We start from the raw sequence: 25,032 nt of genomic DNA on the forward strand, positions 1-25,032 counted from the left end.
TGTACCAACCTGTCCCTGAGCTGTACCAACCTGTCCCTGAACTGTACTGTCCTGTCCCTGAACTGTACCAACCTGTCCCTGAACTGTACCACTTAAAGACCCTCTGGCTTCATGTTTGTTGGTTTCCCACAGCTTTTCTACTTTATATTTTGTGGAGACTGACAAAAAATAAACTCAAAACCAATGTGTAAATACAAAAAGTGAATCTGTACTATAGGGCACAATGTGACTGTTGGCTGATGAGACGAGCTAATACAACTTTATTTACAAACCAACATCTGTCTTCCTCTGTGGTAGTTTAAATGTTGTAAACAATGTACAAAACATTAAGAACACCTGCTCTTTCCATGACAGACTGACCAGGTGAGTCCAGGTGAAAGATATGAACCCTTATTGATGTAACTTGTTAAATCCACTTCAAATCAGGAGACTGGTGAACAATATCATTTTTACGCCTTGAGACAATTGAGACATGGATTGTGTATGTGTGCCATTCAGATGGTGAATGGGCAAGACAAAATATTTAAGTGCCGGGATATGGTAGTAGGTGCCAGGCTCATCGGTTTGTGTAAAGAACTGCAATGCTGTTAAGTTTTTCACTCTCAAACAGTTTTCCGTGTGTATCAAAAATGGTCCACCACCCAAAGGACATCCAGCCAACTTGACACAACTGTGGGAAGCATTGGAGTCAACATGGGCCAGAATCCCTGTGGAACGCTTTCCACACCTCGTGGAGTCCATGCCCCAACAAATTGAGGCTGTTCTGAGGGCAAAGGGGAGGGGGGTAACTCCATATTAGTAAGGTGTTCTTAATGTTTTATCCACTCAGTGTATGTATGTTGTGTATACAGTATGTACATTTACTATATTCAAGTATGACCTTCATATTTATGTATGACCAGATATATTTCAGTAGGAGATGCTGTATTTTGGTAAGACATTTTCTTAATTTTTCCTGGATAGTCACCTGTTGGTTTTCAGTAAGAGGTGTTTCCACCATTTCTTTTACGATCTGTATAATAAGATGTGAAAAGTTTTGAGGATGATGAAGTGATCACCTGGTTGTTTTCTAACTGTAGAGAGTGAACAATAACACCAGCTCTAACCAAAACAGGACATTTCACTTCAGGAAGCCTATAAGTATTAATAGAACTGTTTTGCAAACTGACAGAGGAAATTAGGGAAATCTGTTTCGTAACAAACGTTCAGGTTCGGAAAATGAATAACATCTGTATTAGAAATGTCTAAGATTTAAAGTAGCCTTTTTACTTAACTCTGTAATTACTTGGGCAGCCACAATAGCTGCCAAAGTGGCTGCCAAGGGAGAGACCTATTCAATCTCTCCCTTTCCCAGTCTGCTGTTCCCACATGCTTCAAGAGGGCCACCATTGTTCCTGTACCCAAGAAAGCAAAGGTAACTGAACAAAATGACTATCGCCCTGTAGCACTCACCTCTGTCATCATGAAGTGCTTTGAGAGACTAGTCAAGGATCGTATCACCTCTACCTTACCTGTCACCCTAGATCCACTTCAATTTGCTTACCGCCCCAATAGATCCACAGAGGATGCAATTGCCATCACACTGCCCTATCCCATCTGGACAAGAGGAATACCTATGTAAGAATGCTGTTCATTGACTATAGCTCAGCATTCAACACCATAGTACCCTCCAAGCTCATCATTAAGCTTGAGGCCCTGGGTCTGAACCCCGCCCTGTGCAACTGGGTCCTGGACTTCCCTGTTCCTAGGTGGTGAAGGTAGGACACAACATCTCCACTTCGCTGATCCTCAACACTGGGGCCCCACAAGGGTGCGTCCCCTCCTGTACTCCCTGTTCACCCATGACTGCATGGCCAAGCACGCCTCCAACTCAATCATCAAGTTTGCAGACGACACAACAGTAGTAGGCTTGATTATCAACAATGACGAGTCCGCCTACAGGGAGGAGGTGAGGGCTCTGGGAGTGTGGTGCCATGAAAATGACCTCTCACTCAACATCAACAAAACAAAGGAGATGATCGTGGACTTCAGGAAACAGCAGAGGGTGCACCCCCCTATCCACATCGACGGGACCGCAGTGGAGAAGGTGGAAAGCTTCAAGTTCCTTGGCGTACACATCACAGACAAACTGAAATGGTCCACCCACGCAGACAGTGTGGTGACGAAGGCGCAACAGAGCCTCTTCAACCTCAGGAGGCTGAAGAAATTTGGCTTATCACCAAAAACCCTCACAAACTTTTACAGGTGCACAATTGAGAGCATCCTGTCGAGCTGTATCACCGCCTGGTACGGCAACTGCACCGCCCACAACCGCAGGGCTCTCCAGAGGGTGGTGCGGTCTGCCGAACGCATTACCGGGGGCAAACTACCCGCCCTCCATGACACCTACATCACCCGATGTCACAGGAAGGCCAAAAAGATCATCAAGGACATCAACCACCCGAGCCACTGCCTGTTCACTCCGCTATCATCCAGAAGGCGAGGTCAGTACAGGTGCATCAAAGCTGGGACAGAGAGAATGAAAAACAGCTTCTATCTCAAGGCCATCAGACTGTTAAATAGCCATCACTAGCACATTAGAGGCTGCTGCTGCCTATTGAAATCACTGGCCACTTTTAGAAATAGAACACTAGTCACTTTAATAATGTTTACATATCTTGCACTACTCATCTCATATGTATATACTGCATTCTATTCTATAATATTCTACTGTATCTTAGTCCATGCCGCTCTGTCATTGCTTGTCCATATATGGTTCGAATCCAGGCTCTGTCGCAGCCGGCCGCGACCGGGAGACTCATGGGCGGCGCACAATTGGCCCAGCGTCGTCCAGGGTAGGGGAGGGAATGGACGGCAGGGATGTAGCTCAGTTGATAGAGCATGGCGTTTGCAAAGCCAGGGTTGTGGGTTCGATTCCCACGGTGGGCCAGTATAAAAAAAAAAATATGTATTCACTAACTGTAAGTCGCTCTGGATAAGAGCGTCTGCTAAATGACTAAAATGTAAAATGTAAATGTAATATTCTTAAATCCCATTCCTTACTTTTTTTGTGTGTATTGGGTATATGTTGTGAAATTGTTAGATATTACTGCACTGTCGGAGCTAGAAGCACAAGCATTTCGCTACACCCGCTATAACATCTGCTAAACACGTGTATGTGACAAATACGATTTGATTTGATTATCTATGTCTGTTATATTTAATTTAACTCAAGCAATTAGGTCCTTGTTAAAGGGATAGTTTACCAAAAGTACAAAATTACATGTGGTTTCCTTATGCTTTAAGCATTCTATGGACAAGGTATGACAGCAAACCATGCTTTTCCAAATGTTTTGGCATGGAAAGGGCCAGGGAAACTGAACCAAAGCATGGATTGCTGTCATACCTTGTCCTTAGACTGCTCACAGGGGAAGAAAACCATTAGGCCAGAAATTACAGTCCACTTAGTATTTTATTGCAGATTTCAATTTACAAAAAAGTCACTTCGGTTAAGGAAGTGTTTCCAAACATGTGAACAAGTAATGAAGACGTCATGTTATATCAAACATCAGCAGCCGATATCAAATTGGATTGGTCAACAACAGGTCATTCATTCGTCTTTGGCCCTCGATTCGCTCCCCATACCATACGGCAGAGGGCGTCATCGTTCACAAACGTTGGAAGCGCGATGCGGGTTGTTCGGTGAAATGTGATACTTGAGCCGCGAACCCATTGAGAAATTCGGCTTCTGCCATGACCGCACTTATCACCACCGCAAGCAGCTCCGTGCTGGAGACAGACATCATTTCTTCAGATTGACAGTATGCAGAGCAGCTGACGAGACCGTTACTTTTAATTCTCGACCCACTACCCCTGTCATTTTTCCATGTTCATAGTGCTAGACTTCAGAAACTAGTCGAACTGTTAGTTTTTGTAACTTTATCTGTAGCATTGAAACCTTGACGGGCTTTGTTTTGTTTGAGATACTTCTTCCATACTGTTGTTCCTCTCAAGGATATGCAAAAGGATGGGTCATTTTATGAATCAGAAGAGGAGCCTTTTGGATGTTTTCTGCGTGTATTTGTCTGTTTCTGTAGTTCACTCCTACAACATTGACTTAGAACATGCTATTGTGTTCCGTGGACCTGACTCGAGTTTCTTTGGATACTCTGTTCTGGAGCACTATCATGACAATACGCGCTGGTAAGTCTCATAAGCTATCAAGAGGAAACAGGTAGGCCTATCAAGCTGTTATTGCAATGGGGACTGTTCATGCACTTATGTATCCCCGTTGCTTGACCATTAATGGCACGATTTGGTTGTTGCGCAATTGGTATGGATTGTATTTGGGCCATTCACATTTGTGCGCACTGTGCAACCTGCTTGCATATGTTGAAGAATAGCCTAATGATGTGAGCTATAGCCTACAAAATCACAACGTTAATAAGTGTAATTTTCGAAATCAATAGACTGTCTCAATTGACGGTGTGTGGATGAAGTTTGCTCAATAGTCTACTGCTGTGCGTAAACGCCTTTCTCTTGTTTAGAAAAACAGTCGATTTCTGTAACGGTGACATATAGTCTTATCTTAATTATGTCAACAGTTTGATTGATGTGCAGTGTTGCAGAATGTGCATGTTGTTTGGTTTCTTTTGCTTTTGGACCTTTGTTCTGTAGCAGCCTAGCCGACCTGTCCCAGATTACAGCATGTAGCAGCCTAGGTGACCTGTCCCAGATTCCAGCATGTAGCAGCCTAGCTGACCTGTCCCAGATTCCAGCATGTAGCAGCCTAGCTGACCTGTCCCAGATTCCAGCATGTAGCAGCCTAGCTTACCTGTCCCAGATTATAGCATGTAGCAGCCTAGCTGACCTGTCCCAGATTCAAGCATTTAGCAGCCTAGACGACCTGTCCCAGATTCCAGCATGTAGCAGCATAGCCGACCTGTCCCAGATTCCAGCATGTAGCAGCCTATTTGATCTGTCCCAGATTCCAGCATGTAGCAGCCTAGTTGACCTGTCCCTGGTCAGTCTATGTCATGGAAAGAGCAGGTGTTCCTAATGTTTTGTACACTCAGTGTGTACAAAACTCGGGTGGAATTGTGGAATTGTGAAAAAGTCACCAAAATTATTTATTTTTGGGAACTCCGGTTCCACATGTTCCCCCCCTGAATATAGGCATACTTGTCTTGAACATGGGGGGAATGACTCTGTGCTACAGTGGGTCTGATGAAGACGATAAAGAGATGCCATTATGCCACTTCATTGTGACAGGATGTGTGTTGTCACTGTATCCTTGACGCTGGGTGATCCTTCAAGGTGTTCTTATCTTCCTACTGTTCTCCTTCTTCACTGTGTGACATCATCATGACTGTCCCTCCCATTGTCTCTGTCTACAGTGTGCTGGTAGGGGCCCATTGTCTCTGTCTACAGTGTGCTGGTAGGGGCCCATTGTCTCTGTCTACAGTGTGCTGGTAGGGGCCCATTGTCTCTGTCTACAGGGTGCTGGTAGCGGCCCATTGTTTCTGTCTACAGTGTGCTGGTAGGGGCCCATTGTCTCTGTCTACAGTGTGCTGGTAGGGGCCCATTGTCTCTGTCTACAGTGTGCTGGTAGGGGCCCATTGTCTCTGTCTACAGGGTGCTGGTAGGGGCCCATTGTCTCTGTCTCCAGGGTGCTGGTAGGGGCCCATTGTCTCTGTCTACATGGTGCTGGTAGGGGCCCATTGTCTCTGTCTAAAGTGTGCTGGTAGGGGGCCATTGTCTCTGTCTACAGGGTGCTGGTAGGGGCCCTTTGTCTCTGTCTACAGTGTGCTGGTAGGGGCCCATTGTCTCTGTCTACAGTGTGCTGGTAGGGGCCCATTGTCTCTGTCTACAGTGTGCTGGTAGGGGCCCATTGTCTCTGTCTAAAGTGTGCTGGTAGGGGGCCATTGTCTCTGTCTACAGGGTGCTGGTAGGGGCCCTTTGTCTCTGTCTACAGTGTGCTGGTAGGGGCCCATTGTCTCTGTCTACAGTGTGCTGGTAGGGGCCCATTGTCTCTGTCTACAGTGTGCTGGTAGGGGCCCATTGTCTCTGTCTACAGGGTGCTGGTAGCGGCCCATTGTTTCTGTCTACAGTGTGCTGGTAGGGGCCCATTGTCTCTGTCTACAGTGTGCTGGTAGGGGCCCATTGTCTCTGTCTACAGTGTGCTGGTAGGGGCCCATTGTCTCTGTCTACAGGCTGCTGGTAGGGGCCCATTGTCTCTGTCTACAGTGTGCTGGTAGGGGCCCATTGTCTCTGTCTACAGGCTGCTGGTAGGGGCCCATTGTCTCTGTCTACAGTGTGCTGGTAGGGGCCCATTGTCTCTGTCTACAGTGTGCTGGTAGGGGTCCATTGTCTCTGTATACAGTGTGCTGGTAGGGGCCCATTGTCTCTGTCTGCAGGGTGCTGGTAAGTGCCCATTGTCTCTGTCTACAGGGTGCTGGTAGGGGCCCATTGTCTCTGTCTACAGTGTGCTGGTAGGGGCCAATTATCTCTGTCTACAGGGTGCTGGTAGGGGCCCATTGTCTCTGTCTACAGGGTGCTGGTAGGGGCCCATTGTCTCTGTCTACAGTGTGCTGGTAGGGGCCCATTGTCTCTGTCTACATGGGGCTGGTAGGGGCCCATTGTCTCTGTCTACAGTGTGCTGGTAGGGGCCCATTGTCTCTGTCTACAGGGTGCTGGTAGGGGCCATTGTCTGTCTACAGGGTGCTGGTAGGGGCCCATTGTCTCTGTCTACAGTGTGCTGGTAGGGGCCCATTGTCTCTGTCTACAGGGTGCTGGTTGGGGCCCATTGTCTCTGTCTACAGGGTGCTTGTAGGGGCCCATTGTCTCTGTCTACAGGGTGCTGGTAGGGGCCCATTGTCTCTGTCTACAGTGTGCTGGTAGGGGGCCATTGTCTCTGTCTACAGGGGGCTGGTAGGGGCCCATTGTCTCTGTCTACAGGGTGCTGGTAGGGGCCCATTTTCTCTGTCTATAGTGTGCTGGTAGGGGCCCATTGTCTCTGTCTACAGTGTGCTGGTAGGGGCCCATTGTCTCTGTCTACAGGGTGCTGGTAGGGGCCATTGTCTGTCTACAGGGTGCTGGTAGAGGCCCATTTTCTCTGTCTACAGTGTGCTGGTAGGGGTCCATTTTCTCTGTCTACAGTGTGCTGGTAGGGGCCCATTGTTTCCTTCTACAGTGTGCTGGTAGGGGCCCATTTTCTCTGTCTACAGTGTGCTGGTAGGGGCCATTTTCTCTGTCTACAGTGTGCTGGTAGAGGCCTAAGGCCAACTCTTCTTCTCCTCCTCCTTAATTATGTGACTGACTGTTGTAACCGGATGTGTTAAGTTTACACAATATGTTTGCTTCTGTCTAAAGGGTTCTGGTAGGGGCCCCCAAGGCCAACTCTTCCTACAGCAGCTCACTCCACACCCCGGGAGCCGTGTTCAAGTGCCGTGTCCACAGCAACCCAGAGAGACGCTGCACGGAGATGGACCTGGGCAGAGGTCAGTACTGAACCACGAACCACACAGTCACCACGGACCAGAGACTTATGGAGAACCACTGAACAACCACACATTATACTAACCCTAGGACCAGAGCCATACAGTAGCGTCATGCCCATAGGGGGCACAAAGGCATGTGCCCCCTCAGATTTGTCCTGTTTTAGAATTTTTCAGAATTTCAATTAATTACTAAACTTCAAGTTTTATCATAATTATTTCAAAAAAAATCTGTCAGCTATATTTTGTGAAGGGGGTACACTGACTGGAACAGGCAAATAGTAATATGTAATACTAGCCACCCAGCAATTTGATGAAGTTGGCTTTAGCTAGCCAGCTAGATAGATTCCCAATCTCCCAACCTTATAACTAGGTACCAAGCCAGTTAGAGTAGCTTGTTTAACAATCTTAGCTAAAATAACCTATGCATAAAAATATAAAAAAAAATAACGTATAATTAGGTGTAATGATTATGGCTCTAGATTGCAGGAAAAAGCTGTTTCACGTACTTCGTGCCCCATTTAACATACAGTGAGGGAAAAAAGTATTTGATCCCCTGCTGATTTTGTACGTTTGCCCACTGACAAAGACATGATCAGTCTATAATTTTAATGGTAGGTTTATTTGAACAGTGAGAGACAGAATAACAACAAAAATATCCAGAAAAACGCATGTCAAAAATTTTATAAATTGATTTGCATTTTAATGAGGGAAATAAGTATTTGACCCCCTCTCAATCAGAAAGATTTCTGGCTCTCAGGTGTCTTTTATACAGGTAACGAGCTGAGATTAGGAGCACACTCTTAAAGGGAGTGCTCCTAATCTCAGTTTGTTACCTGTATAAAAGACACCTGTCCACAGAAGCAATCAATCAATCAGATTCCAAACTCTCCACCATGGCCAAGACCAAAGAGCTCTCCAAGGATGTCAGGGACAAGATTGTATACCTACACAAGGCTGGAATGGGCTACAAGACTATTGCCAAGCATCTTGGTGAGAAGGTGACAACAGTTGGTGCGATTATTCGCAAATGGAAGAAACACAAAAGAACTGTCAATCTCCCTCGGCCTGGGGCTCCATGCAAGATCTCACCTCGTGGAGTTGCAATGATCATGAGAACGGTGAGGAATCAGCCCAGAACTTCACGGGAGGATCTTGTCAATGATCTCAAGGCAGCTGGGACCATAGTCACCAAGAAAACAATTGGTAACACACTACGCCGTGAAGGACTGAAATCCTGCAGCGCCCGCAAGGTCACCCTGCTCAAGAAAGCACATATATAGGCCCGTCTGAAGTTTGCCAATGAACATCAGAATGATTCAGAGGAGAACTGGGTGAAAGTGTTGTGGTCAGATGAGACCAAAATTGAGCTCTTTGGCATGAACTCAACTCGCCGTGTTTGGAGGAGGAGGAATGCTGCCTATGACCCCAAGAACACCATCCCCACCGTCAAACATGAAGGTGGAAACATTATGCTTTGGGGGTGTTTTTCTGCTAAGGGGACAGGACAACTTCACCGCATCAAAGGGACGATGGACGGGCCATGTACCGTCAAATCTTGGGTGAGAACCTCCTTCCCTCAGCCAGGGCATTGAAAATGGGTCGTGGATGGGTATTCCAGCACGACAATGACCCAAAACACACGGCCAAGGCAACAAAGGAGTGGCTCAAGAAGAAGCACATTAAGGTCCTGGAGTGGCCTAGCCAGTCTCTAGACCTTAATCCCATAGAAAATCTGTGGAGGGAGCTGAAGGTTTGAGTTGCCAAACGTCAGCCTTGAAACCTTAATGACTTGGAGAAGATCTGCAAAGAGGAGTGGGACAAAATCCCTCCTGAGATGTGTGCAAACCTGGTGGCCAACTACAAGAAACGTCTGACCTCTGTGATTGCCAACAAGGGTTTTGCCACCAAGTACTAAGTCATGTTTTGCAGAGGGGTCAAATACTTATTTCCCTCATTAAAATGCAAATCAATTTATAACATTTTTGACATGCATTTTTCTGGATTTTGTTGTTGTTATTCTGTCTCTCACTGGTCAAATAAACCTACCATTAAAATTATAGACTGATCATGTCTTTGTCAGTGGGCAAACGTACAAAATCAGCAGGGGATCAAATACTTTTTTCCTTCACTGTACAAATTACCTCGATTAACCTGTATCCCTGCACATTGTACTAGTACACCCTGTATATTGTACCAGTACCCCCTGTATATTGTACCAGTACCCCCTGTATATTGTACCAGTACCCCCTGTATATTGTACCAGTACCCCCTGTATATTGTACCAGTACCCCCTGTATATTGTACCAGTACCCCCTGTATATTGTACCAGTACCCCCTGTATATTGTACCAGTACCCCCTGTATATTGTACCAGTACCCCCTGTATATTGTACCAGTACCCCCTGTATATTGTACCAGTACCCCCTGTATATTGTACCAGTACCCCCTGTATATTGTACCAGTACCCCCTGTATATTGTACCAGTACCCCCTGTATATTGTACCAGTACCCCCTGTCTATTGCCTCATTATTGTTATTTTTATAACTTTAGTATCTTAACTCTATTTTCTTAAAACTGCATTGTTGGTTAAGGGCTTGTATGTAAGCATTTCATGGTAACGTCTACACCTGTTGTATTCGGCACGTGACAAATACAATTTGATTTTGATTTGATTTGACACACACACACTACATGGGCTTGTCAACACTGATAAAAGGCTGCCAGGTATTCAGACCATGGCCTGACATTGTCAGACTGTTCCACCATAAACCTCACTTGAACCTGGGTTGAACCCAGGTTGTCCCTATGCCATAAGACTGTGTTAGCTTGATGAGCTAAAGCCAAGGCATTATCTAAGGGCAGCTAACACAAGTCCTCAGACCTCAAGCAAGGTCAGTCATCATGGGAACATAGATCAACTTCAGAGCTAGTAGTTAGAACCGTATTAGAGACTGTCTCTAGGTATCCCTTTCACTGTTGGCTCCCAGAGGTTAGAGCTGTATTAGAGACTGTCTCTAGGCATCCCTTTCATCTGTTGGCTCCCAGAGGTTAGAGCTGTATTAGAGACTGTCTATAGGCATCCCTTTCACTGTTGGCTCCCAGAGGTTAGAGCTGTATTAGAGACTGTCTCTAGGCATCCCTTTCATCTGTTGGCTCCCAGAGGTTAGAGCTGTATTAGAGACTGTCTCTAGGCATCCCTTTCATCTGTTGGCTCCCAGAGGTTAGAGCTGTATTAGAGACTGTCTCTAGGCATCCCTTTCATCTGTTGGCTCCCAGAGGTTAGAGCTGTATTAGAGACTGTCTCTAGGCATCCCTTTCATCTGTTGGCTCCCAGAGGTTAGAGCTGTATTAGAGACTGTCTCTAGGTATCCCTTTCATCTGTTGGCTCCCAGAGGTTAGAGCTGTATTAGAGACTGTCTCTAGGTATCCCTTTCATCTGTTGGCTCCCAGAGGTTAGAGCTGTATTAGAGACTGTCTCTAGGTATTCCTTTCATCTGTTGACTCCCAGAGGAAGTGACTCTGTCAATAAAAAAGTGGTCAGATGAAGCAGATGCTAAGCTACAGGACTGTTTTGCTACCACAGACTGGAATATGTTCCGGGATTCTTCCGATGGCTTTGAGGAGTACACCACATCAGTCACTGGCTTCATCAATAAGTGCATCGATGACATCGTCCCCACAGTGACTGTACGTACATACCCCAACCAGAAGCCATGGATTACAGGCAACATCCGCACTGAGCTAAAGGGTAGAGCTGCCGCTTTCAAGGAGCGGGACTCTAACCCGGAAGCTTATAAGAAATCCCGCTATGCCCTCCGACGAACCATCAAACAGGCAAAGAGTCAGTACAGGACTAAGATTAAATCATACTACACCGGCTCTGACGCTCGTCGGATGTGGCAGGGCTTGAAAACTATTACAGACTACAAAGGGAAGCACAGCCGCGAGCTGCCCAGTGATACAAGCCTACCAGACGAGCTAAATTACTTCTATGCTCGCTTCGAGGCAAGTAACACTGAAACATGCATGAGAGCATTAGCTGTTCTGGATGACTGTGTGATCACGCTCTCCATAGCCAAATTGAGTAAGACCTTTAAACAGGTCAACATTCACAAGGCTGCAGGGCCAGACGGATTACCAGGACGTGTACTCCGAGCATGCACTGACCAACTGGCAAGTGTCTTCACTGACATTTTCAACCTCTCCCTGTCTGAGTCTGTAATACCAACATGTTTCAAGCAGAACACCATAGTCCCTGTGCCCAAGAACACTAAGGTAACCTGCCTAAATGACTACCAACCCATAGCACTCACGTCTGTAGCCATGAAGTGCTTTGAGAGGCTGGTCATGGCTCACATCAACACCATTGTCCCAGAAACCCTAGACCCACTCCAATTTGCATATCGCCCCAACAGATCCACAGATGATGCAATCTCTATTGCGCTCCACACTGCCATTTCACACCTGGAGATAAGGAACACTTATGTGAGAATGCTATTAATTGACTACAGCTCAGCGTTCAACACCATAGTGCCCTCAAAGTTCATCACTAAGCTAAGGACCCTGGGACTAAACACCTCCCTCTGCAACTGGATCCTGGACTTCCTGACGGGCCGCCCCCAGGTGGAAAGGGTAGGTAACAACACCTATTCCCCCTAAGGAGACTGAAAAGATTTGGCATGGGTCCTCAGATCCTTAAAAGGTTCTACAGCTGCAGCATCGAGAGCATCCTGACTGGTTGCATCACTGCCTGGTATGGCAACTGCTCGGCCTCCGACCGCAAGGCACTACAGAGGGTAGTGCGTACGGCCCAGTACATCACTGGGGCCAAGCGTCCTGCCATCCAGGACCTCTATACCAGGCGGTGTCAGAGGAAGGCCCTAAAAATTGTCAAAGACTCCAGCCACCCTAGCCATAGACTGTTCCCTCTGCTACCGCACGGCAAGCGGTACCGGAGCACCAAGTCTAGGTCCAAAAGGCTTCTAAACAGCTTCTACCCCCAAGCCATAAGACTCCTGAACATCTAATCAAATGGCTACCCAGACTATTTGCATTGCCCCCCCAACCCTCTTTTACGCTGCTGCTACTCTCTGTTTATCATCTATGCATAGTCACTTTAACTCTACCTGCATGTTCATATTACCCCAATTACCTGGACTAACCGGTGCCCCCACACATTGACTCGGTACCGGTAACCCCTGTATATATCCTTGCTATTGTTATATTTACTGCTGCTCTTTAATTATTTGTTACTTTTATTTCGTATTATTTTATATTGTGTTTTTTGTGTGATTTTTTGTGGGGGTATTCTTTCTTAAAACTGCATTGTTGGTTAAGGGCTTGTAAGTAAGCATTTCACTGTAAGGTCTACACCTGTTGTATTCAGCGCATGTGACAAATAAAATTTGATTTGATTTTGATGGGAAAGACGTCCTCTTTGGAACACCATATTACAGTCATTGTTAACACACTGCTGTCTTCTGTACCGCTCCTGCAGGGAATAAGCCCCGGGAGTCTTGTGGGAAGACGTGCCAGGGAGACAGGGATGATGAGTGGATGGGGGTCAGCCTCGCCCGGCAGGACAAACCCAACGGCAAAATACTGGTGAGTTCAAAGGTCAAAGTTCACAGTACAGCCCTGATCATCTGTTTGAATCATCCGTTTCATCTGTGTATCCTTAAATCTGAACTTGCACATTCCCTTACATTGGATTGTCTGGAGGTTGTTTCCACCATTTTGGAGAAGGGATGAGAAGAGGGGAGGAGGGTAGAGGAGAAGGGAGGAGGAGGGTGGAGAAGGGTGGATAAGGAGGTAGGAGGAGGTTGGAGAAGGGATTAGGAGAGTGGAGGAGAAGGGAGGAGAAGGGAGGTGGAGAAGGGTGGAGTCTCTGTTGTATTTGTTATTTCCAATAACAGAGAACAATAACAGAAAACAATAACTGAAAACCTAGTTACTTCAGCTATTGTTTCACATAAAACATGTATGCTTGCAAAAGCTGCCAGGTTTAAACCACTATCATTGTTACAAATGTCTTTCCATTAACCATATACTTAAACCCCAGCTGTTCCTAACATATAAATGCTCTCTAACAGGCAAAAGCATTTTCCCTCCATTCTTTGGTTTTCAAGTAGAGGCACATGTTTTTGGCAACGCTGCATGATTGTTTTGAATTGGATAAGTGGACACAACTTAATTCCAAATAATTTACTTATACGCCACGGCGACTGTGTAAGTACTCATTTAGTTGTTTATTTTTGGATTTCCTTCTTTGTTTAATTCTGTTTTATTTGTGAGCTTTTGCGTGTGTGTGTGTGTGTGTGTGTTTGTGCGGCTGTGCGTGTGTGTGGCTGTGCGTGTGTGTCTGTGTGCATGTGCGTGAGACGTGCATGTAAAAATCTATGTTTTCTTGTGATGGTTATTGTCGTAGATTGCTGTGAACCATGCATGCCGCTATCATTCTGTTAGCAGTTGAAGTTAAAAACACCTATTTAATCTTAAAGTAATCAACAGACCAACTATTGGTAGTAGTAATGTCTAAAGTGTTAGTATGGCTGTGGATTTCCACTCCAGGGTCTCTATTTGGAGCTTCACTCCCAGATCAGAGGGCAGCTGGCTGGGTATATTTAGGCTTCAGTCCCTGGCCCCTCCACGGTGGTCGTCTCCTAACCTTACTTTCATGAAGTGTTAACTCCTGCAGCCTGCAGAGGGGGATGAAGGAACCAAGCCTCTCTCTTTGGCCCTAAAGCCTGTCTCTGGCCCTGGGGGACATTACAGGACCCTGAAGCCTGCCTCTGGCCCTGGGGGACATTACAGGGCCCTGAAGCCTGTCTCTGGCCCTGGGGGGCATTACAGGGCCCTGAAGCCTGTTTTTTGCCATGGTCATTCTCCATTTCAATGCTTCCATTATCTGTTCATTGCAGAGGGAGTATATTGGCATAATGTTCAAACCACTTCCAATGGTTATTATTCATCATTCACCTTATCCCTTGAAAGAACCTTTAAGTATTGAACATTTTGTTTTCCCTTACAGATCGTTTATAGATGTTCACCTGACCCTAACTCAAGTTGTTGCTTATCAACAGAGTTTCAGTTGATAGTTTGTTGATAGTTTCAGCATCTGTAGAGCATCTGTAAAAGGATTAATCAAATAAAGTGATACAAAAACAATGGAGTGGCAGTTTGTCCAAGTAGTTGATGTAAACTGTCCATCAGGTTTGGTGATAACAGAAAGGTAGTGATGTTCAGGAGCCATGTGTCCCTGTAGATGCCTGCTGACGTTTGTTTTTATCTCATCTGAATGGACTCAGTGACTCACGCTTCTCTGCAAGAGGAGAGGACCGGCTGCTTGGCTGTATGCATCAAACAAGCGAGTGCTGGTCTAGGATCAGTTTTGTATTTCAAATCACAATGAATAAGATTACATGGACAGGGGGTACCTGATCTTAGATCAGCGCTTCTACTCTGAGATGTTTGATACATACAGCCCCTGAGCTACAGTTATTTCATCTGTGTGTTACTGAAGGAAGGCCTAAAGTTTAACCAATCAGCTGTCTTTAACTGAAGGCCTAAACCAATCAGCTCTCAGACAGGACAGTAGCATGTATGACAATGGAACAGCTCCATATTTTGGTCTCTGATCCTGGTATAATCTACTGGTACTTTGGAGCGAGCAGGCGTACTGCTTGTGTTCAAGTACTGTTGGAACATCAATAGTACTGCTAGCGTTGTAGGCCAGACTGCTCTGCTAGTGCTGTAGGTCAGACTGCTAACGCTGTAGGCCAGACTGCTCTGCTAGTGCTGTAGGCCAGACTGCTCTGCAGCGCTGTAGGCCAGACTGCTCTGCTAGTGCTGTAGGCAAGACTGCTCTTCTAGTGCTGTAGGTCAGACTTCTCTGCTAGTGCTGTAGGTCAGACTGCTAACGCTGTAGGCCAGACTGCTCTGCTAGTGCTGTAGGTCAGACTTCTCTGCTAATGCTGTAGGTCAGACTGCAAACGCTGTAGGCCAGACTGCTCTGCTAGCGCTGTAGGCCAGACTGCTCTGCTAGTGCTGTAGGCCAGACTGCTCTGCTAGTGCTGTAGGTCAGACTGCTAACGCTGTAGTCCAGACTGCTCTGCTAGCGCTGTAGGCCAGACTGCTCTGCTAGTGCTGTAGGCCAGACTGCTCTGCTAGTGCTGTAGGTCAGACTGCTAACGCTGTAGGCCAGACTGCTCTGCTAGCGCTGTAGGCCAGACTGCTCTGCTAGTGCTGTAGGCCAGACTGCTCTGCTAGTGCTGTAGGCCAGACTGCTCTGCTAGTGCTGTAGGCCAGACTGCTCTGCTAGTGCTGGAGGTCAGACTGCTAACGCTGTAGGCCAGACTGCTCTGCTAGTGCTGTAGGTCAGACTTCTCTGCTAGTGCTGTAGATCAGACTGCAAACGCTGTAGGCCAGACTGCTCTGCTAGCGCTGTAGGCCAGACTGCTCTGCTAGTGCTGTAGGCTAGACTGCTCTGCTAGTGCTGTAGGTCAGACTGCTAATGCTGTAGACCAGACTGCTCTGCTAGCGCTGTAGGCCAGACTGCTCTGCTAGTGCTGTAGGTCAGACTGCTAACGCTGTTGGCCAGACTGCTCTGCTAGCGCTGTAGGCCAGACTGCTATGCTAGCGTTGTAGGCCAGACTGCTCTGCTAGTGCTGTAGGCCAGACTGCTCTGCTAGTGCTGTAGGCCAGACTGCTCTGCTAGTGCTGTAGGTCAGACTGCTAACGCTGTAGGTCAGACTGCTAACGCTGTAGGCCAGACTGTTCTGCTAGTGCTGTAGACCAGACTGCTCTGCTAGCGCTGTAGGCCAGACTGCTCTGCTAGCGCTGTAGGTCAGACTGCTCTGTTAGAGATTTAGGCCAGACTGCTCTGCTAGCGCTTTAGGCCAGACTGCTCTGTTAGCGCTTTAGGCCAGACTGCTCTGCTAGCGCTGTAGGCCAGACTGCTCTGCTAGCACTGTAGGCCAGACTGCTCTGTTAGCGATGTAGGCCTGACTGCTCTGTTAGCGCTTTAGTTCATACTGCTCTGCTAGTGCTGTAGGCCAGACTGCTCTGCTAGCGCTGTAGGCCAGACTGCTCTGCTCTAAAACACATCACTCTTTCTCAACACAGCCATCCTTCTGCCAGACAGTCATCTGAAGTCCCTCTATGTCCACAATCTGATGCACAACTCTTCTACCTGCTTCAAATGGCTGTGTAACAGACTGGAGTGTGGGTGGGTGGGTGGGTGCGGAAAAGCCTCAAGAACATAACTGTCTGGGAATACGGTGCCATTTGGCGCACAGTCTAAAGTATGACCATATTTCTGTGGCATTATTTGTGCAAAGAAGCTTGGAGGCCGTTGCCATAGTTTCCTATTTCCTTACACACACACACACTTAATATTTATCCAAAACACAAGAGGCTAAATGATTCTTTGAGGAATACTGTCAACGTGCTATATTAATGAAGAAAACAACTTTCTGGGACCGGAGGGATTTTTACTTCCTATTCCCACTCCCACAATAGAAACGTAGGAGAAGAGGAGTTCACTTCTTCTATTTACTGTGTGCTGTTTACCTTTGTATCACAAACATTGAGTTGTTTAAAAAACTGCACTATAAAGTTTTGAATGTCAGTTGACTTCACTTCTTTTGGGGATTTTCTTGATTGTGATTTACAGTGCTTGTCTATTTACCTCTGTGAGTTTGTTCCACAATGGGCTGCTTGAACTCATTGCACTCTGGAGCATCATGTCCTCTTTGTGTTCATAGCCCAGAGGAACATTACAGTAGAGAACTGTTAGAACTCAGTTATTACAGTAGAGAACTGTTAGAACTCAGTTATTACAGTAGAGAACTGTTAGAACTCAGTTGAGGAGCATTAGAGTAGAGAACTGTTAGAACTCAGTTATTACAGTAGAGAACTGTTAGAACTCAGTTATTACAGTAGAGAACTGTTAGAACTCAGTTGAGGGGCATTACAGTAGAGAACTGTTAGAACGCAGTTATTACAGTAGAGAACTGTTAGAACTCAGTTATTACAGTAGAGAACTGTTAGAACTCAGTTGAGGGGCATTACAGTAGATAACTGTTAGAACTCAGTTGAGGAGCATTACAGTAGAGAACTGTTATAACTCAGTTATTACGATAGAGAACTGTTAGAACTCAGTTATTACAGTAGAGAACTGTTAGAACTCAGTTATTACAGTAGATAACTGTTAGAACTCAGTTATTACAGTAGAGAACTGTTAGAACTCAGTTATTACAGTAGATAACTGTTAGAACTCAGTTGAGGGGCATTACAGTAGATAACTGTTAGAACTCAGTTGAGGAGCATTACAGTAGAGAACTGTTATAACTCAGTTATTACAATAGAGAACTGTTAGAACTCAGTTATTACAGTAGAGAACTGTTAGAACTCAGTTATTACAGTAGATAACTGTTAGAACTCAGTTGAGGGGCATTACAGTAGAGAACTGTTAGAACTCAGTTGAGGAGCATTACAGTAGAGAACTGTTATAACTCAGTTATTACAATAGAGAACTGTTAGAACTCAGTTATTACAGTAGAGAACTGTTAGAACTCAGTTATTACAGTAGATAACTGTTAGAACTCAGTTGAGGGGCATTACAGTAGAGAACTGTTAGAACTCAGTTATTACAGTAGAGAACTGTTAGAACTCAGTTGAGGGGCATTACAGTAGAGAACTGTTAGAACTCAGTTGAGGGGCATTACAGTAGAGAACTGTTAGAACTCAGTTATTACAGTAGATAACTGTTAGAACACAGTTATGGGGCATTACAGTAAAGAACTGTTAGAACTCAGTTATTACAGTAGAGAACTGTTAGAACTCAGTTGAGGAGTATTACAGTAGAGAACTGTTAGAACTCAGTTATTACAGTAGAGAACTGTTAGAACTCAGTTGAGGAGTATTACAGTAGAGAACTGTTAGAACTCAGTTATTACAGTAGAGAACTGTTAGAACTCAGTTATTACAGTAGAGAACTGTTAGAACTCAGTTATTACAGTAGATAACTGTTAGACTCAGTTATAACAGTAGAGAACTGTTAGAACTCAGTTATTACAGTAGAGAACTGTTAGAACTTAGTTATTACAGTAGAGAACTGTTAGAACTCAGTTATTACAGTAGAGAACTGTTAGAACTCAGTTGAGGGGCATTACGGTAGAGAACTGTTAGAACTCAGTTATTACAGTAGAGAACTGTTAGAACTCAGTTGAGGAGCATTACAGTACAGAACTGTTAGAACTCAGTTATTACAGTAGAGAACTGTTAGAACTCAGTTGAGGGGCATTACAGTAGAGAACTGTTAGACCTCAGTTATTACAGTAGATAACTGTTAGAACTCAGTTGAGGGGCATTACAGTAGAGAACTGTTAGAACTCAGTTATTACAGTAGAGAACTGTTAGAACTCAGTTGAGGGGCATTACAGTAGAGAACTGTTAGACCTCAGTTATTACAGTAGAGAACTGTTAGAACTCAGTTATTACAGTAGAGAACTGTTAGAACTCAGTTATTACAGTAGATAACTGTTAGACTCAGTTATTACAGTAGAGAACTGTTAGAACTCAGTTATTACAGTAGAGAACTGTTAGAACTTAGTTATTACAGTAGAGAACTGTTAGAACTCAGTTATTACAGTAGAGAACTGTTAGAACTCAGTTGAGGAGCATTACAGTAGAGAACTGTTAGAACTCAGTTATTACAGTAGATAACTGTTAGAACTCAGTTGAGGGGTATTACAGTAGAGAACTGTTAGAACACAGTTATTACAGTAGAGAACTGTTAGAACTCAGTTAAGGGTCATTAGAGTAGAGAACTGTTAGAACTCAGTTCAGGGGCATTACAGTAGAGAACTGTTAGAACTCAATTGAGGGGCATTACAGTAGAGAACTGTTAGAACTCAGTTATTACAGTAGAGAACTGTTAGAACTCAGTTGAGGGGCATTACAGTAGAGAACTGTTAGAACTCAGTTGTGGAATATTACAGTAGAGAACTGTTAGAACTCAGTTGATTGGCATTACAGTAGAGAACTGTTAGAACACAGTTATTACAGTAGAGAACTGTTAGAACTCAGTTAAGGGTCATTAGAGTAGAGAACTGTTAGAACTCAGTTCAGGGGCATTACAGTAGAGAACTGTTAGAACTCAGTTGAGGGGCATTACAGTAGAGAACTGTTAGAACTCAGTTATTACAGTAGAGAACTGTTAGAACTCAGTTGAGGGGCATTACAGTAGAGAACTGTTAGAACTCAGTTGTGGAATATTACAGTAGAGAACTGTTAGAACTCAGTTGATTGGCATTACAGTAGAGAACTGTTAGACTCAGTTATAACAGTAGAGAACTGTTAGAACTCAGTTATTACAGTAGAGAACTGTTAGAACTTAGTTATTACAGTAGAGAACTGTTAGAACTCAGTTATTACAGTAGAGAACTGTTAGAACTCAGTTGAGGGGCATTACGGTAGAGAACTGTTAGAACTCAGTTATTACAGTAGAGAACTGTTAGAACTCAGTTGAGGAGCATTACAGTACAGAACTGTTAGAACTCAGTTATTACAGTAGAGAACTGTTAGAACTCAGTTGAGGGGCATTACAGTAGAGAACTGTTAGACCTCAGTTATTACAGTAGATAACTGTTAGAACTCAGTTGAGGGGCATTACAGTAGAGAACTGTTAGAACTCAGTTATTACAGTAGAGAACTGTTAGAACTCAGTTGAGGGGCATTACAGTAGAGAACTGTTAGACCTCAGTTATTACAGTAGAGAACTGTTAGAACTCAGTTATTACAGTAGAGAACTGTTAGAACTCAGTTATTACAGTAGATAACTGTTAGACTCAGTTATTACAGTAGAGAACTGTTAGAACTCAGTTATTACAGTAGAGAACTGTTAGAACTTAGTTATTACAGTAGAGAACTGTTAGAACTCAGTTATTACAGTAGAGAACTGTTAGAACTCAGTTGAGGAGCATTACAGTAGAGAACTGTTAGAACTCAGTTATTACAGTAGATAACTGTTAGAACTCAGTTGAGGGGTATTACAGTAGAGAACTGTTAGAACACAGTTATTACAGTAGAGAACTGTTAGAACTCAGTTAAGGGTCATTAGAGTAGAGAACTGTTAGAACTCAGTTCAGGGGCATTACAGTAGAGAACTGTTAGAACTCAGTTGAGGGGCATTACAGTAGAGAACTGTTAGAACTCAGTTATTACAGTAGAGAACTGTTAGAACTCAGTTGAGGGGCATTACAGTAGAGAACTGTTAGAACTCAGTTGTGGAATATTACAGTAGAGAACTGTTAGAACTCAGTTGATTGGCATTACAGTAGAGAACTGTTAGAACACAGTTATTACAGTAGAGAACTGTTAGAACTCAGTTAAGGGTCATTAGAGTAGAGAACTGTTAGAACTCAGTTCAGGGGCATTACAGTAGAGAACTGTTAGAACTCAGTTCAGGGGCATTACAGTAGAGAACTGTTAGAACTCAGTTGAGGGGCATTACAGTAGAGAACTGTTAGAACTGTTATTACAGTAGAGAACTGTTAGAACTCAGTTATTACAGTAGAGAACTGTTAGAACTCAGTTGAGTGTCATTACAGTAGAGAACTGTTAGAACTCAGTTATTACAGTAGAGAACTGTTAGAACTCAGTTATTACAGTAGAGAACTGTTAGAACTCAGTTGAGTGTCATTACAGTGGAGAACTGTTAGAACTCAGTTATTACAGTAGAGAACTGTTAGAACTCAGTTGAGTGTCATTACAGTGGATAACTGTTAGAACTCAGTTATTACAGTAGAGAACTGTTAGAACTCAGTTGAGTGTCATTACAGTAGAGAACTGTTAGAACTCAGTTGAGGGGCATTACAGTAGAGAACTGTTAGAACTGTTATTACAGTAGAGAACTGTTAGAACTCAGTTATTACAGTAGAGAACTGTTAGAACTCAGTTCAGGGGCATTACAGTAGAGAACTGTTAGAACTGTTATTACAGTAGAGAACTGTTAGAACTCAGTTATTACAGTAGAGAACTGTTAGAACTCAGTTGAGTGTCATTACAGTAGAGAACTGTTAGAACTCAGTTATTACAGTAGAGAACTGTTAGAACTCAGTTATTACAGTGGAGAACTGTTAGAACTCAGTTGAGTGTCATTACAGTGGAGAACTGTTAGAACTCAGTTGAGGGGGCATTACAGTAGAGAACTGTTAGAACTGTTATTACAGTAGAGAACTGTTAGAACTCAGTTATTACAGTAGAGAACTGTTAGAACTCAGTTGAGTGTCATTACAGTAGAGAACTGTTAGAACTCAGTTGAGGGGCATTACAGTAGAGAACTGTTAGAACTGTTATTACAGTAGAGAACTGTTAGAACTCAGTTATTACAGTAGAGAACTGTTAGAACTCAGTTGAGTGTCATTACAGTAGAGAACTGTTAGAACTCAGTTATTACAGTAGAGAACTGTTAGAACTCAGTTATTACTGTGGAGAACTGTTAGAACTCAGTTGAGTGTCATTACAGTAGAGAACTGTTAGAACTCAATTATTACAGTAGAGAACTGTTAGAACTCAGTTGAGGGGCATTACAGTAGAGAACAGTTAGAACTCAGTTGAGGGGCATTACAGTAGAGAACTGTTAGAACTCAGTTATTACAGTAGAGAACTGTTAGAATTCAGTTGAGGGGCATTACAGTAGAGAACTGTTAGAACTCAGTTATTACAGTAGAGAACTGTTAGAACTCAGTTGAGGGGCATTACAGTAGAGAACTGTTAGAACGCAGTTATTACAGTAGAGAACTGTTAGAACTCAGTTATTACAGTAGAGAACTGTTAGAACTCAGTTGAGGGGCATTACAGTAGAGAACTGTTAGAACTCAGTTGAGGAGCATTACAGTAGAGAACTGTTAGAACTCAGTTATTACAATAGAGAACTGTTAGAACTCAGTTATTACAGTAGAGAACTGTTAGAACTCAGTTATTACAGTAGATAACTGTTAGAACTCAGTTGAGGGGCATTACAGTAGAGAACTGTTAGAACTCAGTTGAGGAGCATTACAGTAGAGAACTGTTAGAACTCAGTTGAGGGGCATTACAGTAGAGAACTGTTAGAACTCAGTTATTACAGTAGAGAACTGTTAGAACACAGTTAAGGGGCATTACAGTAAAGAACTGTTAGAACTCAGTTATTACAGTAGAGAACTGTTAGAACTCAGTTGAGGGGCATTACAGTAGAGAACTGTTAGAACTCAGTTATTACAGTAGAGAACTGTTAGAACCCAGTTGAGGGGTATTACAGTAGAGAACTGTTAGAACTCAGTTGAGGAGCATTACAGTAGAGAACTGTTAGAACTCAGTTATTACAATAGAGAACTGTTAGAACTCAGTTATTACAGTAGAGAACTGTTAGAACTCAGTTATTACAGTAGAGAACTGTTAGAACTCAGTTGAGTGTCATTACAGTGGAGAACTGTTAGAACTCAGTTATTACAATAGAGAACTGTTAGAACTCAGTTATTACAGTAGAGAACTGTTAGAACTCAGTTATTACAGTAGATAACTGTTAGAACTCAGTTGAGGGGCATTACAGTAGAGAACTGTTAGAACTCAGTTGAGGAGCATTACAGTAGAGAACTGTTAGAACTCAGTTGAGGGGCATTACAGTAGAGAACTGTTAGAACTCAGTTATTACAGTAGAGAACTGTTAGAACACAGTTAAGGGGCATTACAGTAAAGAACTGTTAGAACTCAGTTATTACAGTAGAGAACTGTTAGAACTCAGTTAAGGGGTATTACAGTAGAGAACTGTTAGAACTCAGTTGAGGAGTATTACAGTAGAGAACTGTTAGAACTCAGTTATTACAGTAGAGAACTGTTAGAACTCAGTTATTACAGTAGAGAACTGTTAGAACTCAGTTATTACAGTAGATAACTGTTAGACTCAGTTATTACAGTAGATAACTGTTAGAACTCAGTTATTACAGTAGAGAACTGTTAGAACTTAGTTATTACAGTAGAGAACTGTTAGAACTCAGTTATTACAGTAGAGAACTGTTAGAACTCAGTTGAGGGGCATTACAGTAGAGAACTGTTAGAACTCAGTTATTACAGTAGAGAACTGTTAGAACTCAGTTGAGGGCATTACAGTAGAGAACTGATAGAACTCAGTTATTACAGTAGAGAACTGTTAGAACTCAGTTGAGGAGCATTACAGTAGAGAACTGTTAGAACTCAGTTATTACAGTAGATAACTGTTAGAACTCAGTTATTACAGTAGAGAACTGTTAGAACTCCGTTGAGGGGCATTACAGTAGAGAACTGTTAGAACTCAGTTATTACAGTAGAGAACTGTTAGAACCCAGTTGAGGGGCATTACAGTAGAGAACTGTTAGAATTCAGTTGAGGGGCATTACAGTAGAGAACTGTTAGAACTCAGTTATTACAGTAGAGAACTGTTAGAACTCAGTTGAGGGGCATTACAGTAGAGAACTGTTAGAACGCAGTTATTACAGTAGAGAACTGTTAGAACTCAGTTATTACAGTAGAGAACTGTTAGAACTCAGTTGAGGGGCATTACAGTAGAGAACTGTTAGAACTCAGTTGAGGAGCATTACAGTAGAGAACTGTTAGAACTCAGTTATTACAATAGAGAACTGTTAGAACTCAGTTATTACAGTAGAGAACTGTTAGAACTCAGTTATTACAGTAGATAACTGTTAGAACTCAGTTGAGGGGCATTACAGTAGAGAACTGTTAGAACTCAGTTGAGGAGCATTACAGTAGAGAACTGTTAGAACTCAGTTGAGGGGCATTACAGTAGAGAACTGTTAGAACTCAGTTATTACAGTAGAGAACTGTTAGAACACAGTTAAGGGGGCATTACAGTAAAGAACTGTTAGAACTCAGTTATTACAGTAGAGAACTGTTAGAACTCAGTTGAGGGGCATTACAGTAGAGAACTGTTAGAACTCAGTTATTACAGTAGAGAACTGTTAGAACCCAGTTGAGGGGTATTACAGTAGAGAACTGTTAGAACTCAGTTGAGGAGCATTACAGTAGAGAACTGTTAGAACTCAGTTATTACAATAGAGAACTGTTAGAACTCAGTTATTACAGTAGAGAACTGTTAGAACTCAGTTATTACAGTAGAGAACTGTTAGAACTCAGTTGAGTGTCATTACAGTGGAGAACTGTTAGAACTCAGTTATTACAATAGAGAACTGTTAGAACTCAGTTATTACAGTAGAGAACTGTTAGAACTCAGTTATTACAGTAGATAACTGTTAGAACTCAGTTGAGGGGCATTACAGTAGAGAACTGTTAGAACTCAGTTGAGGAGCATTACAGTAGAGAACTGTTAGAACTCAGTTGAGGGGCATTACAGTAGAGAACTGTTAGAACTCAGTTATTACAGTAGAGAACTGTTAGAACACAGTTAAGGGGCATTACAGTAAAGAACTGTTAGAACTCAGTTATTACAGTAGAGAACTGTTAGAACTCAGTTAAGGGGTATTACAGTAGAGAACTGTTAGAACTCAGTTGAGGAGTA

General features: G+C 43.6%; 1 protein-coding gene across 1 annotated transcript in view; it reads left to right on the forward strand.

Annotated features, from left to right (window-relative positions):
* The first annotated feature begins 3,742 nt into the window (after nt 1-3,742).
* LOC121578210 (integrin alpha-9-like) overlaps nt 3,743-25,032 on the forward strand; it is a 224,420-nt gene continuing 203,130 nt past the window's right edge. Inside the window, exons 1-3 of the mRNA XM_041892414.1 lie at nt 3,743-4,182; nt 7,351-7,478; nt 12,976-13,082. Of these exons, the coding sequence (XP_041748348.1) occupies nt 4,007-4,182; nt 7,351-7,478; nt 12,976-13,082 (411 nt within the window). The 5' untranslated portion in view covers nt 3,743-4,006. The remainder of the gene's footprint in view (nt 4,183-7,350; nt 7,479-12,975; nt 13,083-25,032) is intronic.

The sequence above is a fragment of the Coregonus clupeaformis genome, chromosome 1, assembly GCF_020615455.1.
Source record: "Coregonus clupeaformis isolate EN_2021a chromosome 1, ASM2061545v1, whole genome shotgun sequence".
NCBI lineage: Eukaryota > Metazoa > Chordata > Actinopteri > Salmoniformes > Salmonidae > Coregonus > Coregonus clupeaformis.